Here is a 13,603-nt window from a genome sequence, read left to right as displayed (position 1 = left end):
ATGCTGAACACGTTTGGCACATCGAGACTGTGGTACCTTTCGTCTATACTGCCTCCGCTTGGTGTCCACACAGCGAAAATAACAGCAACGATAGGGACGTTCCTGTGGAGAGGAATGCCTGCGCGCGTTCCCATTATGCAGTTGATACGCAAGAAGGAGCACGGCGGTTTAAATTTGCATGTTTTGGCATGCAAAAGCCGTAATCTGGCCACCAACAGACACTTGAAAGAGATCGACTCCGTTCCTTATTATAAATCCCTTCTATTTCACGCAATTCACCGCCCCGCAATTTCTATAGACAATCCTGACCTAAAATCGATCATATCAAACTTATCTCAAATTCCCCACCATATCCAACAAAACCCTTCCGTCGATCTGATCCACCGGCACTTCGTCCAGCAAACCGAACTGCCAAAGGTGGAACGAAACAGTCCAGCGCTTGACTGGCCACGCGCGTGGCGAAATATTGGGATGAAGGAGCTTTCCTCATCGCAGCGATCCCAACTTTACCTGCTGGTAAACGGGAAAATCGAACATCGGAAGCTTCTGCATGTGAGAACTGTCAACACTGTGACATACAGGTACCTAAAACGCTTCAGCACAAGTTCTGTAGCTGCACTCGTGTCGGCCCGGCATGGACGGTCCTACAGCAGAAGAGCTGCGCGAGAGGAGATTCTCCGCTTGCTTCTTAAATACATCGGCGTTGTTAACGAGTGTAACGGTAGAATTGATGTAAACACTTTAATATTACAATTAGATTTTGATTAATTTTGAAAACGAATGAACTTCCATTGTAAATAACTGTATATAGATAGACGAAATAAAACTGAATTTTGAACCACACACAAAAAAAGAAAAAACTTCGAATTCTGCTCCTTGACTCAGCTGTTACCATTGCTTCGTACATTCAAAATTTATCGAAAACTTCCGACTTATGAAGATCACAGCAAAGTGTGTATAATCGTTAACGAAAGATTCAAAATATTTTGAACCTTCCCAAGCCATTAGCGAATTCGGCCCACATACATCCGAATGCACACACTCAAGCGGAAGATCTCACACGTGTGCCATTGAATGGATCTCTACAGTGTCTTCCGAGAACACAGGTGTCGCAAAATTCTAGGTGTCCAGGCTTCACGAACATACCAGCCACAATCTTCGATTAGCAAGGTACTGCATTCCGAGGTGGCCTAAACGTCGATGCCACGAACAAGTGTTTTCTTCAGCTTTGCAACTGCATCCAACTCATTAAAATTTCCTCGCATTGGGCATATTCCGATCATCTCACCGTCATTTCAGCCGTCTTTGCTCCGAACGTTACTTTCACGCACAACTTGGTCAGCTTTTCTACAGATAGTAGATCTTCTCGTAAATTCGGGGCATCTAGAACGTTGTAAATGTTACATGTAACATCTTGATGGTTGGTACATACGATTTTGCCTTTATGCCCAGCAGTGAGCGATTGGTCGTTCTTCGCCACACTGATGATTGGTGGTTGCTTCATCTTTTTTAGGGGGACAAAATAGCCTTGTGATTCACTAGATGATCGCTAGCACCAGAGTCCAGCTTGAACATCACTACACTTCGATCGCTGTTATCAGTTGCCGTACTACCCATGAACGCTACAGATTTACCACCGCTGGCTACATTCGCTATCGCATTGAGTTTGGTTCTGTAATCCTTCGCCTTGTGTTCTTTTATGTGGCACCGATTACACTTTCCTAAGAATTCCCGTGGCTCGTATTGTTGCTTATCGTACCATGATTTCGATTTACTTTCAACAAACGCTGACGGCTTCTCCTTGTGCACATCGGTCATCCGGTCAGATTTCTTCATTTGTTCCATTTTTTGCACACTTGCTCCAGCTGACTTGAGTTTTCGAATAAGCTCGTCAAAAGTCTTCACATGGTCTGATGCGTCTTCTGCCATCATGAGCTTTGCGAGTTGCTTTCGTATGAGAGTTTGTGATGAAACTGACTTCTTGGCGTAAATACCATCCAACGTGATTCAAATTTCCTTCGCGGTTTCTTTCTCCCGAATCAAGTCCAGTAGATCGTGCTGTATAAATGAAATTATTACGTTCGTTGATTTTTCGTCCATTTCTTTGCCAATTCAGCATCAACGGTTGGCGCGTCCTTTTTGAACGCGTCCAGTAGTCCAGCCGACTTCAGCAGTTTCTCGACTCTAAACTTCCAATTATCGAATCCGGTACCAACGAACTGCGGGATTTCGTTTACCGATTCTTTACGCGTGTCGCCCATAACCTCGCAATACAGAGGTTAACACAGTAGTTTGAATTAGGGAACAAAAATAATACGTGTTAAATGGACGGAGATTAAAACAAGAATAAATAGTTAATTTGTCTTGGTACACAATTTTTCTTCTTTGTTGATCCATTGAAACAATCGGGTTACTAGGGTAGTTTCTTAGCATTGATAGGGTAGCGCTTGATTACTACGATCTTCAACTAATAACGTCCAACGTTTTTAACCTAAATGCGAGCCTAAATGTCTGTTAATATCTGTAATAAAATTCATCTACCTATGCCTTGAAAAGTGCTGCAAATCTCTTGTAATACGCCTTAAATCGTGAGTCAATAAATTTCAACTAACCTTAAAGCCGCATCATATTGACCAGCGCCGTCCCATGTTGCTGTTGTACAGTATTCTTATATTCGGCCACACAGGTCTTCGTCAACGGTTTCCCGCTTGGTCGCTGGTAGCAAGCGTTGTCGTAACAGCGCTCCAGCTCCTGAATGAAATCCATTATGAGCTGATTGTTACCCCCGTTTGGCCCCACATAGTAATCGCACTGATAGGAATATCGTTTCATATCCCGGATACAGCAATCCAGGAACTCCGAATTGGCACTGAACCATTTATTCAGACTCTGTAATTTAATTCCCATTTGACCGGCCAGAACTCCCGTCACGTACGTGTCGTCAATCCAGAAAAAGGAAACCACTTCCGATTTGAGCACCAACTCGCGAGCCACACGTTGATTGGCTATGTACAACCAGCCGGACAAGTACGGCGGGTAGACTTCACGAGGGAACTCCTCCCGCGAAACGTACCACTTGTTGGCCTTCAGACGGATCACTTTCTTGTTGTTGAACACGAATCCGGCCAAAACTCGTTCCTGATCTTTACGTTGACCCACATCCGACAAATAATTTTGAATGAAGAACGGATCAAACACAATATCGTCATCCATTTTGAGCACAAATTTAGCCTTCCGGCAGTGCTCCGTAAACCATTTGAGACTCATTATGTGCTTGTAGGTCAGATTTCGGTAGGCTTCCACAAAGTTACCCTGGATCAAATCACCGAATAGATCCTGTTCGCTTTGAATAGCTTTCTGCGTGATTAAGTGTTCTTGCAGCGGAATGTCTCCGAGTGAAAATATTCTCAACAGTCCCATCGATATCAGCTTCTGTTGTGAAATGGCCTGCCTGTGCGCTGCCCGCAGCGCATCATTACCAACGTAGGAAGTGATCATAATCACACCTAAAAATGCGTAAATTTCAATAAATACGAAAATCAAATAGAATCCTACAAACAACCTACCCAACAGTTCCGAGTAGGTCCCGTTCTCTTTGCAGAGATTATTCTCAATACGGTAGCGGAAATCGGTCAGATTGACCAATCGCGTGGGATCCGCCTGCCTCCTCGTTCCGTAGTGGCTTTCTCCGTCGTTTGTTTGGTCATCGGATTGCAACAGCGTAAGGAAATTTCCGCTGTTGTCTGGCGGCAATATTGGTTTTAAAAAGAGGTAGTTTCCGTCGCTGTCCACAGGAAACGAATAACGATAGAGCAGGTACAGGATCAGCATTGCTATGCTGAATACTAAAAATCGGTGAAACTTTCTCATGATTGCAGGTAAACTTTTGAAACAGCAACTGGGTGAAGATCGGTTAATATGAAATATTTTGTTGGCACTATTATTGGCGATGTTCGATCAGCGACAGTCCACTTGCGCTCAAAATAATAATATACAATTAAAATATTATTTTACACTTTATTTATATTATATTCAGCAATCGAAATAATCTTTCTGATCTGGTGTGGGTGTGTTTCGATCGTTGCGATTTTTTGGTTTTGACTTTTCCTCTCAAGGAAAAAATAAACATAAAGTAAACAAAGAGTTCGATACTGATTCGCGATTTGGGCGTAACCTATTTTGTAGACAAACATTGGAATGCTAATTCTTGCTAAAGCAAGCATTTCCTGAGAAAACCACGCTATATATGCGACGGAATAAGCTTTCCTTTATCAGATAAGGGAAATAGTTTTTGAGAAATACGCTTACATTCTACGAAATCGATAAAACAATGTTTGTTTACAAAATAAATACGCCCAAATCGTAGACCAGTCCTTAATTTCGATTTCAAGCTTTTCAAGTGACAGCATAAATAGGGTAAATTTCAATTTCTGGTCTATATTCGTTTGGATATGGAACGAACGGAAATGAAAAATATCGACGACCTAATAGCCCTCTCCATCCCCATATATAAGCCATTTTATAGAAAGCTCAAATGACAGGAGACCTAACACTAATATTTACATTTTACAAGGAACATTTGCGAAAATGAAATGAAATGATGATGATGATGACGAAATGATGATGGTTTGCATGCAAATTTACCAAAACAAAGACCGAGCCGTTCACTCAAAATTTCGATCAGCTGTTCGGATCTGTCTCATAAAATGGCTTATTGGTGTTGGTGCTGTGTTTACAAAATTTTCCTTTGTTTGCTGTTAGAACTGTCATATTTTTCTTGTTTGCTGTTAGAAAACAACAAACAATGCGTGGAAACACTAAGAAAAATATCGCAAATTTGAACTAGACATCAGGTGAAAATGATAATTTTCATTTTGATTCAGTGTGCAGGAAAAAAAATTCACTCTGTGAGTGTTGGTAAAATCTGCTTGGAGACCTCAATTGGCGCTTTGATGTTGCATGAAGAAGAAGAAGCAGAAAGATGATAATCGAAAAAATCTCCACGGGAAACCATACAAAGAAGTTTTTAAAATTCTTCTCAGAAATTCTAAAAGCAATTTAATTAAAAACGGTACGCAGTACAGGGTTGGACTTTCCTTCTCCTGTATAATAAATACAATATTTCTATTCGAAATTTTATTTTCTAATATTACACTTAAAACACAGTATAAGAAAAGTCCAACCCCGTACTGCTTACCGTTTTTAATTAAATTGCTTTTAGAATTTTTGAGAAGAGTTTTAAAAACTTCTCCGTATGGTTTCCCGTGGAGATTTTTTCGATTATCATCTTTCTGCTTCTTCTTCTTCGTGCAACATGAAAGCGCCAATCAAGCACTGAGGAAACTGGACGTAGGGTAAAGTGCCCAATAGTGGACCCCCAACCAATAGTGGACCCTCCAGCCATTTTTGCATTATTACAGCACAATGTAAACATTTTGCTATGAAATTCCATCGGGAGAACCTGCCTTAGGGTGAAGCCAGAGTAAACGCGACGTGCGATGCGACGCGACGCGACAGTGCAATTTGACAGCCTGTTGATAATGATTGTTATTCTTTTACGTGAGTCGCGTCGCGTCGCATCGCACGTCGCGTTTACTCTGGCGGGCACCTTACGCTCCTATGATTTGACTACATGCATTGAAAATGCGATGGAAAGTAAAATTAGATGATTTTTTACAATTCTATAAAAAATAAACACGAAAGTGTCCATTATAGGAATATTTTGGGGGGTTCATAATAGGAAAGAAGAACGTACCCCTGAACGTACCGAAACGGAACATAAAAATCAAATGAAGTGTCGACTATAGGGAACCAATTTCCTATTATGGACCCCCAGGGGGTCTACTATAGGGCGAATTCAGTCAGACTTTAAAATGTTAATTTCAACGAATAACGTCGAGTATTTGAGTGTTTTATGTATGTATCGTGAAGAGAAGACGCAGAGCTTGTTGTTAGATATCAAGCAGAATAAATATGTTGAAAATTTATGCTCCTTATGACAGGAAGAGCAATTTTCCGCTACTAGGGGGTCCATTATTGGGCATTCTACTCTATCTCAGCAACTGAAACGTCACTTTTACTAGGATCTCGGCAAAAATCATGTTGCTGAAAGTCGGCGGTGCCTATCTCGGGAAATAAACAAAAAATGCTGAGATCTCGGCGAAAAAAAATTAAGTGTGTAGAAAAACTACTGAACCGTTCGGCGTGAAAATTTGTATGCAGAGGTTTTTGGGGCCGGGGAAGGTTCTTAAAACGGTTCGAGACCCCTCCCCGAGTTGGAATGGGGGGCTCCCATACAAATAAAACACCAATTTCATCATAGTTCAAGATTTAATCAATCAAATGGAACCAAATCTGGCATGTAGAGGTTTTGAAAGGGAAGATATGTTTCTGTGGTGGTTTGAAACCCCTCCCCCTTCTGGAAAGGGGAACTCCCATACAAATGACACAGACATTTCTGCATAACTCGAGAACTAATCAGAATAAATCAATTCTAGACGAAACGAAGTTCGTCGGATCTGCTAGTAGAAAATACAATAGAATTCTTGATAGAATTACATTTACAATCTGAATCTGATAGCACTCCCAAGCAACACCATCAATAGTTTGACCCTGTTTGACCGATACCTAGGTAGCTGAAGTTTTCTGCTACCTGTTGGAGGTGTTGGTTTGCGTGGGGGTGCTATCATATTCGTCAAATCGAGGTTGGAATCTTTGTTTACAAAAGCAGATAAGTTGTTTTGAAAATTTTGTCTTGAAATAAAAATGTAAATATCATGAGAGGGCATTTTTTTTACCCGTATTCAAATAGCGAGTGCAGTTTCAAGAGGGCAATGTTTACAGTTTTTGGCTTGGGAAATCTCGCTTAACTTTTCAAAAGGACCTAAGTAACATTTTTTTCATGAATTAATTTTAGTACTGCAATCAAAAGCTTTCATGTTTATTTGTTGATTGCGCTATTGTACGTGGATTTCCCTATTGGACCCGACCGTTCGAAATAGTCGCTCCTTGAACGGTCGTTGAAATCGCCGTTTTCACCTTCACACCCATCTTCATAGTAAAATCTGTCAAAACTGGCAAGTCTGCCACGTGCTTTTTGCTGTTTCCCTCGGACTTCTCTTTCTTTTCCGATGTTTTGACATCTGTTTTGATAGACAAGGAGCAAAAAACAAGGTAATCTACCAAACATTTATTGAGTTTGGCAAACCTTGCTGGAAAAGGGAACGTTTGAAATAGGCAAGTGAACTGACCTTCGAATCCATTGGTCAAGTAAATCTACAATATTCAAATTAATTCATGAAAAACATGTTTCTTATAGGTCCTTTTGAAAAGTTAAGCGAGAAATCTTTTTTATATTTGTGGGATAAATTCAAGATTTTGAGCGTTGATAGGTCACTGCGTCGAATACGAACCTCATCCATTTTCCGAAACGTTCACAAACAATTTAACCGGCAGATTAGCGACCGGTTGTTTTGACAGTTTGTTATGCAGTTTTTTCAGAGTTCAGTGCGTGCTTCATTCACTGGATTCCAAGATTCCAGTTTTCGATTTAAAAAAAGATTCCTTCAGTCGGTTCCTTCTGATTTGCCACCATCAGAGTGTAATAGTTATTTCGTTAAATAATTATAAATCAATCGGTACCCTTGCGTTTCGACATCTCCACGAAGATACAGTGTCACAGCTTCCCCCAGTTATTCACAGTCTCGTCGACGGGGAGTGATTCATTCTCACAGTCGATCTTCAAGTGTCGTGAATTATTCGTGCGTGACAGACCCGAGATTGACTTCGTGTTTATTCTGGTTTCGATATTAGGCACGCGGACGGAATTCGTGAGGAAAATTTACGAGCTCAACCTGTTATTGTAGGTGTATTAATCCATCAATCGTTTTCTGCTCAACGACATTGTATTGCTTTGAGTGCGGACAATAATTATTTTAATCAAAAGAAAAAAAAGTGTCACCGCTGTATTGCGTGGGTAGTAAACTTGCAAGGAATCTACTCGACGGTGCTCACAAACCTAAAGTGGTTATTATTAGTATTCTGCTTTTTAGCATTTCACATTTCGTGACGTGTAAGTCGCGTATTCACCAGCTGAGACTATTGTTAATAAACCCCTGACTCGCTTTTGGCAATGACTGGTCCAGCAATGGCCACGACAGGAGGAAAAAAACTATCCATGAGCAAGCAGAACGAGCTTAACTCCTTGATAGATTCGCTCATCAAGCATAGCTTCCTTAAAACAACGAATTTGAACGAGCAGTTCAAGCAGTTCCAGGACATGTACGCCGTGCTGGAGCGAATCCGTAAGCTGGAGTCCGAGTTCAAGCTTAAGACCAATAACGGAAAACCTCGACAGGCCAATATCGAAGCTTTCTGTCGGTGGGCTAAGGAGAATGGTTGCGAGTTTGATGGTGTCAAAATATCCGAGTTCTCCGGATTCGAGCTTGGCCTGGAAGCGACCAAGCATTTCAAGGAAGGTGAACTTTTTGTGACCGTGCCGAAGAAGCTGATTTTTTCGGTGACGGCCGACAGTAAGATCCCGGATATCATGAAGGACATTCCCGTGATGGTGGTGCAGAATCTGTCCAATTTGATGTTGGCGCTGCTGTTGATCGTGGAGCGGTTCCAACCAAATAGTGTGTGGAAGCCGTACTTGGATGTGCTGCCCGATCGCTATTCAACGGTCATGTACTTTAGTCCGGCCGAAATGGCCGAGCTAAAGGGGACCAGTGCGTTCGGGCCGGCACTAAGTCAGTGCAAGAACATCGCCCGGCAGTACGGGTTCATCAAGAAGTTCATTCAGGGCAAGACGGCGCTGCTGAAGGACAACTTTACATACGATCTGTACTGGTAAGTACTGGGAATCAACTGTAATTTATTATTTTCCAGAGTATGACAAACTGTTTGCTTTTGGGAAGACTAATGATAAAAGGGCCCTCCTTAGCCGTGCGGTAAGACGCGCGGCTACAAAGCAAGACCATGCTGAGGGTGGCTGGGTTCGATTCTCGGTGCCGTTCTAGACAATTTTCGGATTGGAAATTGTCTCAACTTCCCTGGGCATAAAAGTATCATCGTGTTAGCCTCATGATATACGAATGCAAAAATGGTAACTTGGCTTAGAAACCTCGCAGTTAATAACTGTGGAAGTGCTTAATAAACACTAAGCTTAGGCTGACCATACGTACCGTATTTAACGGGACAGTCCCGTTTTTCAGACCTTTTTGTGATGTCCCGTCGTAATCTGAAAAATCCTCAATTTGTCCCGTTTTTTCATTTATTCTACATTGATCATACATAGAAAGTCCATAGTTATTCGTCCTTATTAGAGAGATTTACAGCCCTCGGCTGGCACATCTCTTAACAAAGAAAGTGGACGAAACCCATAAAAAAAGTGTGAAATGTTATGTTATTAGTGTTGCTTTTAAAAGAATGCTATCTATGCCGTTTTGTATTTTCCATAGATCGACTATTCTTAAGGTTTTTAACAGTTAATGACAACAGGTGCTTCTCCGGGAGATTTTAAACACAATCAATGATTTTTTTTCTGCTTATTCCGGAGGCACTAAAATTTAGCCAATTTAATCATGGATTGAACGGAATTAGTAACTTGGTTAACAAGTATTTTCTTAAAATCAGGTCACGCCTCAACGTCCATAAAATGAAGCGCAGGGACAGACATTCTAATTTTCGAATTAAGTTTATTTTACACTAGCAGACCCGACGAACTTTGTTTCGCCTAAAATTGATTTATTCTCAGATTAGATCTCAAGTTATGAAGAAATTAGTGTTTCATTTGTATGGGAGCCCCTCTTTACAAAGCGGGGAGGGGTCTCGAACCATCTTAAGAACCTTCCCCGGTCCCAAAAACCTCTGCATACAAATTTTCACGCCGATCAGTTCAGTAGTTTCCGAGTCTATAAGGTTCAGACAGACAGAAATTCATTTTTATGTATATAGATTAAGATTATTCTGTTTTGAATCTTTCGAAGAAGGTACTGTTGTTCAATCATTTGATTTTTTTTTCGAATCATTCAAAGTCTTTCTGAATAATTCTGATTATTTCGAAATCATCCACTGTAAGAAACGACGGCACGAAAATAATAATTTATAATAAATCAATTGAACAAAATCGAGTTTAAGGCAGTTTCAAACCAAGGGAAAATTTGGTCGGCTTAATAGCTAGATCTAAGGTCCCCACGTGCTTCAAGGCTAGTTCACACATCAGGAACTTGTCTGCAAATTTCGCTCCCATATGTGTGGACGATATTTATGGGATTCCGTTATGAAAAATTAGAAATTCTGCCCGATTTGAAATACAATACGGCGGAAATCTCCGAGAGTCCGAGCTATACACCAGGCTATACATTGGCCAGGATTTTTTTTTCCTTTTTTGAGATGAAATTGCATGAGTCCCGCTTTTTTGGGAGCACAAGGGAACAAAATCAATTGACAAGATTCCCGAAGTGTGAGGCTACGTTTAGCGTCATTAAAAAGGAATTGATTAGATTGGTACTTTGACTATTGTTTGTTATTTTCAAAAGTACAGAATTGGACAAGTTTTTGACATTGGTGAATAACAATACCTTAATGCATATCTAAGAATTGATTAAAATAAAATTTCAAAATTCTTCATTTTTTTATATTGAAAGATGTGTAATTTTTTATTCCTTCGTGTCTTTGTCTGCTTCCCATTGAAGAATAAATTATTTGTAGTTTAGTATTTTTCCACAACTAACTTAATACAATAGATAGTTATGGTGGTGAATGTTTCACTTTCTAAAATATTTCTAATTTCTTACAAGGAAAATGAAAATTAAGCCCAAACATTTTGAAATTTCCACAGCTCTCGAATTTTATCACAAGGTTTTTGACATGTCCCGTTTGCAAGCGCGTTTGTCCCGTTTTTTCACCGAAATGATCTGGTCAGCCTAAAAGCTGCGAGGCGGCTCTGCCCCAGTGTGGGGATGCAATGCCAATAATAAGAAGAAGAAGAATGATAAAAGCAGTGCTTTATGCAGACGGTTCGTAACTTAATTAGAGATGTAGTAAAATCTCGATTAATCGATTAGTAACTAATTGATTACACTCGATTATTGATTATTGAATCGATTCATCGTTGAGTAGTAATAGATTTAAAATTAATCGATTATTACAACGATGAATCGATTAGTCGAAGAAATCGACATATAAGAGTTGTCGTAAAATACCTTTTAATCGATTAGTAACCAATCGATTACTCTCGATTCTTGAAGATTATTGAATCGAATAATCGTTGGGAAGTAATCGATTTAAAATTTATCGTTTAACGATTAATCGATTAATCGAAGTAATCGATTAATTTGCGACATCTCTAAACTTAATTAGTAAAAGCACTAATTAAGCTCATTGGGGACCGCGAGCTCGAGTGCCGATCGAGACACATTTGAAGCACAGACAAACAGACGTAACACTAGAGAAATTTCCATCGACCATGACTTCAACGATCAATTTAAATTTGATCGATTGCGCGTTTCACAACTAGAGGCGCTAGCGTCGTAATCCTTCGAGTTTGACATTTCACTCCAGCGCCTTCTGGTGACAATGTCATACGAAACATTGTTTCGTGCAACATGCTCGCAAGATGGTGGTAGAGGGGCCATCCACAAAGTACGTCACGCTCCTAGGGGGAGGGGGGGTTCCGAGCAGCGTGACGACTCATACAAAAATTTTGGAGTTTTAATACAAAAAGTGTGACGAAGGGGGGTGGGGGGGTTGAAAATCGACAATTTTTGCGTGACGTACTTTATGGATCTTCCCAGAGGCGTTGGGCGATGCATTTTTCTGAAAAATGTTCAAACTGTTACGTCTGTTTGTCTGTGTTTGAAGGGTAACATGATTACGGACATGAAACATGGACAATGCTCGAGGAGGACTTGCAAGCACTCGGAGTATTCGAGAAACGGGTGCTTAGGACCATCTTTGGCGGTGTGCAAGAAGACGGTGTGTGGCGGCGAAGAATGAACCATGAGCTCGCCCAACTCTACGGCGAACCCAGTATCCAGAAGGTAGCTAAAGCCGGAAGGGTACGATGGGCAGGACATGTTGCAAGAATGCCGGACAGCAACCCTGCAAAGATGGTGTTCGCTTCCAATCCGGCAGGTACGAAACGGCGTGGAGCGCAGCGAGCGAGATGGGCAGACCAGGTGCCAGAGTTTGAAACACCTTGCCACTGGCACTGATAGTTCACTACGTGTGACCGACGATACATTTCCCGATTGCTTTGATTGCTAATAATGTGAATTTCAGTTCATCTTCCTGAGGTGTGACGTCTGGCCGTAAGAAAAAAAAATATAGGGGGCCTGTTTAGGCTGTGGTGGGGTTTAACTGTGGGTTCTGTTAATCCTCTATGAAAAGCGGCATGTGCCAAGCAGGCCCTATCAAAGCGACCGTGCGCCGCTCAAAGCATACAAGCCCACGAGGAGTGCCAACCGGCACATCAGAATTCGCACCAGTAAGATCCTGATTATGGTATACTGGTCACGGCAAACGACATTGGACGATTCTCGGTTTATGGATAGGACTAGGTGTATATGCGCTGACAGTCGAGCTATTCTGTTTCCTGAGTAAAAAAGAGTGACATCTTTTTGAAATAGCAAGCAGGGTAATGGTTCGTCTGCCTCCGTCCCGATAAACAACCTGGCAGGCCTCCTGGCAGGTAACGCTCCAAACCTGTCACTTATACCGGTGGGTAGTAGGTTCAGATGCACCATTCCTGATTTACGCCGATCCGGTTCCGAAAACGGTGTTATAAGACACCGGAGTCAACCCTTGCATTGACCTCACTGTTCACAAAGGCACCCATGGGATCACAAGAGGCGACTATCTACAATAGGTAGAGATAACGGCCCGGAGGAGGGACTCTTTTAACATTGAAACAAATTCTAAAAGACTTGGGTGAGAAAGTGGTGAGAACTAGGCGTATCCAAAAGGGGGAGTTGCTGTTCAAGCTGAAGAAGGATCCTACGATCAAGAGCTCGGCCTTCCGGGAGCTCATTGCCAATTCATTGGGCAGTGACGGTAACGTAAGAGCTCTAACGCAGGAAGCAGTGGTCGAGTGCAGAGACCTGGACGAGATCACGACGGAAGACGAACTGAAGGATGTACTGGCTTCACAATGCAAGCTGGGGGACAGCGTACGGTGGCACACAAGTATGAGCGATACGACTACCAGCAGAGGCTGCCAACAAAATTGTGGAGGCGGGTAAGGTGAAAGTAGGATGGTCGGTGTGCCCATTGAGATTCGCCCCCAAACCACCCCCAAATCACCAAACAGATGGAGCAATGCTTTAAATGCATGGCGTTTGGCCACCAGGCGCGAAACTGCAGTTGCCCGGACAGATCCGGTCTATGTAGGAAATGTGGTGGAGAAGGACATGTTGCCAGGGACTGCACGAAGCAACCAAGATGCATGCTCTGCAAATCGGATGATGGAAACGACCATACGACGGGTGGCCAATGCTCTGCATACAAGAAGGCGATGGCGGACCGGGATTAATGGAGGTCATCCAGTCAATTCTCAATCATTGCGACATTGCACATCAACTGTTGTGGCAGTCGATAACAG

The 13,603-nt window shown here is 41.8% G+C and overlaps 2 protein-coding genes across 2 annotated transcripts in view; one reads left to right on the top strand and one right to left on the bottom strand.

Annotated features, from left to right (window-relative positions):
• Positions 1-2,358: 2,358 nt before the first annotated feature.
• Positions 2,359-4,124, bottom strand: LOC134225536 (beta-1,3-galactosyltransferase 5). The gene is made up of 2 exons (XM_062705701.1): positions 3,567-4,124; positions 2,359-3,506 (listed from the first exon to the last, which is right to left on the bottom strand). The coding sequence occupies exons 1-2, from the start codon at positions 3,868-3,870 to the stop codon at positions 2,614-2,616; spliced, it is 1,197 nt and encodes a 398-aa protein (XP_062561685.1). The 5' UTR covers positions 3,871-4,124; the 3' UTR covers positions 2,359-2,613.
• A 3,348-nt stretch (positions 4,125-7,472) lies between these two features.
• The window catches only part of LOC134219406 (actin-histidine N-methyltransferase), a 264,258-nt gene continuing 258,127 nt past the window's right edge, over positions 7,473-13,603 (top strand). Inside the window, exon 1 of the mRNA XM_062698130.1 lies at positions 7,473-8,850. Within this exon, the coding sequence (XP_062554114.1) occupies positions 8,132-8,850 (719 nt within the window). The 5' untranslated portion in view covers positions 7,473-8,131. The remainder of the gene's footprint in view (positions 8,851-13,603) is intronic.

Source organism: Armigeres subalbatus, chromosome 3 (genome assembly GCF_024139115.2).
Source record: "Armigeres subalbatus isolate Guangzhou_Male chromosome 3, GZ_Asu_2, whole genome shotgun sequence".
Lineage (NCBI taxonomy): Eukaryota > Metazoa > Arthropoda > Insecta > Diptera > Culicidae > Armigeres > Armigeres subalbatus.
Note: the sequence above shows the minus strand (reverse complement) of the source record. Positions and strands in the feature narration are given on the sequence as shown.

Bases quoted from the DNA above. Each gene is read 5' to 3' on its own strand.
- LOC134225536 (XM_062705701.1), bottom strand. From the start codon at position 3,870: ATGAGAAAGTTTCACCGATTTTTAGTATTCAGCATAGCAATGCTGATC. The intron at 3,507-3,566 runs GTAGGTTGTTTG...ACGCATTTTTAG, and splicing joins GACCTACTCGGAACTGTTGG to GTGTGATTATGATCACTTCC.